Source organism: Calliphora vicina, chromosome 4 (assembly GCF_958450345.1).
Source record: "Calliphora vicina chromosome 4, idCalVici1.1, whole genome shotgun sequence".
Classification (NCBI taxonomy): Eukaryota; Metazoa; Arthropoda; class Insecta; order Diptera; family Calliphoridae; genus Calliphora; species Calliphora vicina.
The window spans coordinates 57,148,005-57,151,293 of NC_088783.1; the positions used below are offsets into that span (position 1 = coordinate 57,148,005).

The 3,289-nt window shown below is 32.8% G+C and overlaps 1 protein-coding gene across 1 annotated transcript; it reads right to left on the bottom strand.

The window, feature by feature from the left end:
* Positions 1 to 2,514: 2,514 nt before the first annotated feature.
* LOC135958439 (uncharacterized) lies at positions 2,515 to 2,967 on the bottom strand. The gene has a single exon (XM_065509341.1). The coding sequence runs from the start codon at positions 2,965 to 2,967 to the stop codon at positions 2,515 to 2,517; it is 453 nt and encodes a 150-aa protein (XP_065365413.1).
* Positions 2,968 to 3,289: the final 322 nt, after the last annotated feature.

The window sequence follows — 3,289 nt, forward strand, 5'->3', positions numbered from 1 at the left end:
TACTACTATTTGGATCAATCACTCGCAGAATGCTCTCTCTGGGATACGCTCTGGGATACGCTTCACTTTTGGAACAGAGGATCCGATATTGGCTTGATTCGTTGTTGGCCTTAAAAGATGGCACGGGATCCATGTGTTGCCAGAAAGGTGGAAAAAGGTCATAGCTAATAATGGCCAGTACTTTAAATAAATTTATATTATACAAATTGGAAAAAAAACTCGCATTTTTAAGTCATACACCCAATAAAAGAAAATGCGACAAACTGATCAGTGTAAAATCCTTATTAATAACTGCCTGAATGCTGCCATCGGAACCGACACAAATGACTTCTTTGGAATTTCTGTCTCTTTTCTGAGGATTGGACGAGCAATCACTAGGATTATTTGATTTTGGTGATGGCGAATAAAATTGTTTCGTTCTCAAGTCCCCTAATTTGGTCTGTTTCCAAATATAAATAGTTAGGGTTGGGTTAGAAGGAATATTTGAGCCTGCTGTTAAAATAACCAACATTCAAATTAGGTAATCAATTGGCAGCCCTAATTATAGCAAAGTTGAATACTTGTTTTATTTTCATATACACACATTGTGTTTTTGTAAACAAAGAGGATACATGTTTTATTTATCATCATTATCATCAAGAAAAATATGTGAGTAGGATATATTTTTTCTTCAGTTTCTACTGGATTTCTGTATCTATGGAGCAACTTCCACACACAGTGTCGCACACATCTATTGGATGTACAAACTGGATTTGTTATTGTTTTTTTTTTCCTTAAACTTTATACATATGTACGTGCCTTATGTTTTTTTCCTTATGCCCCTATTTTAGTGTTTATTTAACATAAACTGTTAAAAATAGAGAGATAAACACACTCCACTAATCGCTAAAATTGCCGAAATAAATAAAACAAAAAGACAAAAACAAAAACAAGGTTTGTTTTGATAAAAATAAAGACACACACACACTCTCTTATGAAATACTACACTTGAAACAATAACAAAAAACATAAACAAGAAAAAAAGGATTAGATAAGAAAATAACACAAAAGGAAAAACAACAAATTAGATTTAAAGTCCAATTAGAAAACAAAAACAAATACAAACAAGAAATGTTTCTGTTTCAGTTCCAGTTTGTTGTGTTTATGTCTTCGTTTCTTATTTATTGTGCTCTCGTAATCCTGTTTGCTGCTGCTGCTGCTGTTTGAAAAATTCTTGCCCCGTCAAAAGTCGGTATTAATCAAAGTCGAAGAAGAAGCTGAAGCAGAGAACATCAAGAACAAGCTAAAATTATTGTTGTGATTTTTCAAGTGGTCTTTTGTTATTGTTGCTGTAGTAGTTGTTGTGTTATTTTCTTCTTCTTCTATTTAATATTTTCAAAAGTTCTCAGGCGAGCAACTCTCAGGTATTTTGTACGTGACATGACATGTGTGTGTGTATATTTGTCAAGTACAAACCAAAATAGCAGCAATATTTTTACGGGGAGTTTTTTTGTCACTTTTTCTGCTTCTTCTTCATAAAGCAGCGTTAAGAAAAAAGGGCATAAATTAAAAAGGGTTGTTTTTTAAGTGAGTGTTTTTTGTGTTTGTGTGTGTCGTTCGGTCGGTTTTAAGGAAGTTTCTTGTCGGAAAAAAATCAAAATTTTTCAAGTGGGCGTCTGTTGTGGTCTATAGCGGAAATCTTTGAATAATTTGTAGTTGAATATTAAATGAAGAGTAGACGTATGTAAGTAACACAAGCAATCACAAACAATTTGTGTATACAAATGAAACAAAAGTACTTTTTCTTTGTCAATTACAAAAAAAAAATTGCAAATAAAGAGAGTTGAAAAATGTAACAAATACCTTTTTAAAAGCGTCATAATTAAAATTTTATTAACAAATTCTTAGCTGTAGGTTGTAATATGTAATAACAAACAAGAGAGCAATATTCGGCTGTGCCAAATCTTAGATACCCTTCACCAAATTATACCTACTTCGAAATAATTTTTTTTTAAATATTTTTAGGTAAACAAAATTAAAATTTTTTTTTTCGAAATTTTTTTTTTATAAAAAGATTTTTTAATTATTTTTCTTTTCGAAATTGTTTTTTAAAAAAGTTTTTTCTAAATATTTTTTTTTTAATTTTTTGAAATTCTTTTTTTTTTATTTAAATTTTTTTTTTTTTGGAAAAATAATTTATGACAAAAAAAAATTGTTGATAAAAAAAAATCGGATTAAAAATATTTTTCCCGATTTTTACCCATTGTAGGTCCAACTTATATATATCGTTGCAATATACTTTAAAATATCTATCATTAGATATCCATATTGTCTATATTAATGACTTCGTAATCAAGATATAGATAAAAAATAGGCCAAAAATCGAGGTTTTCCCGGGTTTTTCTTTATATCTCAGCCATTTGTGGGCCGATTTTAAATAGCAACCGAGCCGGAAGAATTTCCGACATATTTTTGTTTTTGCTTGGACCAGCACTCAGCGGATGACCCCTAATTATGCAATGCATTGTGTTGGAACTAGGAAAATAGGTTATTGGAAGGAGTATAGAGGGAGTAGTGTTTGTGGACATTTGATTTGAATTTTCCTGCATTGAAAGGGACAGGAAATACTTCGACAGGAAGTTTATTCCACATACGAACGGTACGGCTGAAAAACGAATTTTCTCTGTAGTGTGTTGTGCTATCCACTGACCAATCGAACACGAATGGATGAGCCCTCGCTGATGAACGCGTATTTCGTGTGAAACTACGGGTATCGGGAACAAGTTCCCTAATTTCTTCAGAACACATTCCATTGTAGTATCGATAGAACAGTGAAACACAATCCACATTGCGACGATGCTCCAGAGAATAAATAGAGTTGGATACCCTATTGTCACCGATAAGCACCTTCGAGCTCTCCTGTAAGCGGTCGAGTAACTCCAAAATAGACTTCGAAGCACCGGCCCATACATGAGAATTGTATTCCATTTTAGGTCGGATATATGTAAGTGGTGTAAATAGTAAGGAGATCAGATGGAGTGAAGTATTTCTTACACTGTCTTACAAAACCGAGGCACTTGAATGCTTCTTTCGACACTTGAAAAATGTGCTTTGTCCAGCGAACTGAATTCTCATGCCTAGAACATCGAGAGCTTCTGATTCCTTAATATTTACTCCACCCATAGAAACAGATGAAGCAACATGATCGTCATTCGTTTGTGTGTTAACATACAACATTGAGTCTTACGTGCATTAAAATCATCTCTGTTCGCATAACCCCATTCAGATATTGTCACAAGATCTTGGTTAA

Excerpts from the sequence above, each read along its gene's own strand:
- LOC135958439 (XM_065509341.1), bottom strand. The coding sequence starts at position 2,967 with ATGGAATACAATTCTCATGTATGGGCCGGTGCTTCGAAGTCTATTTTG.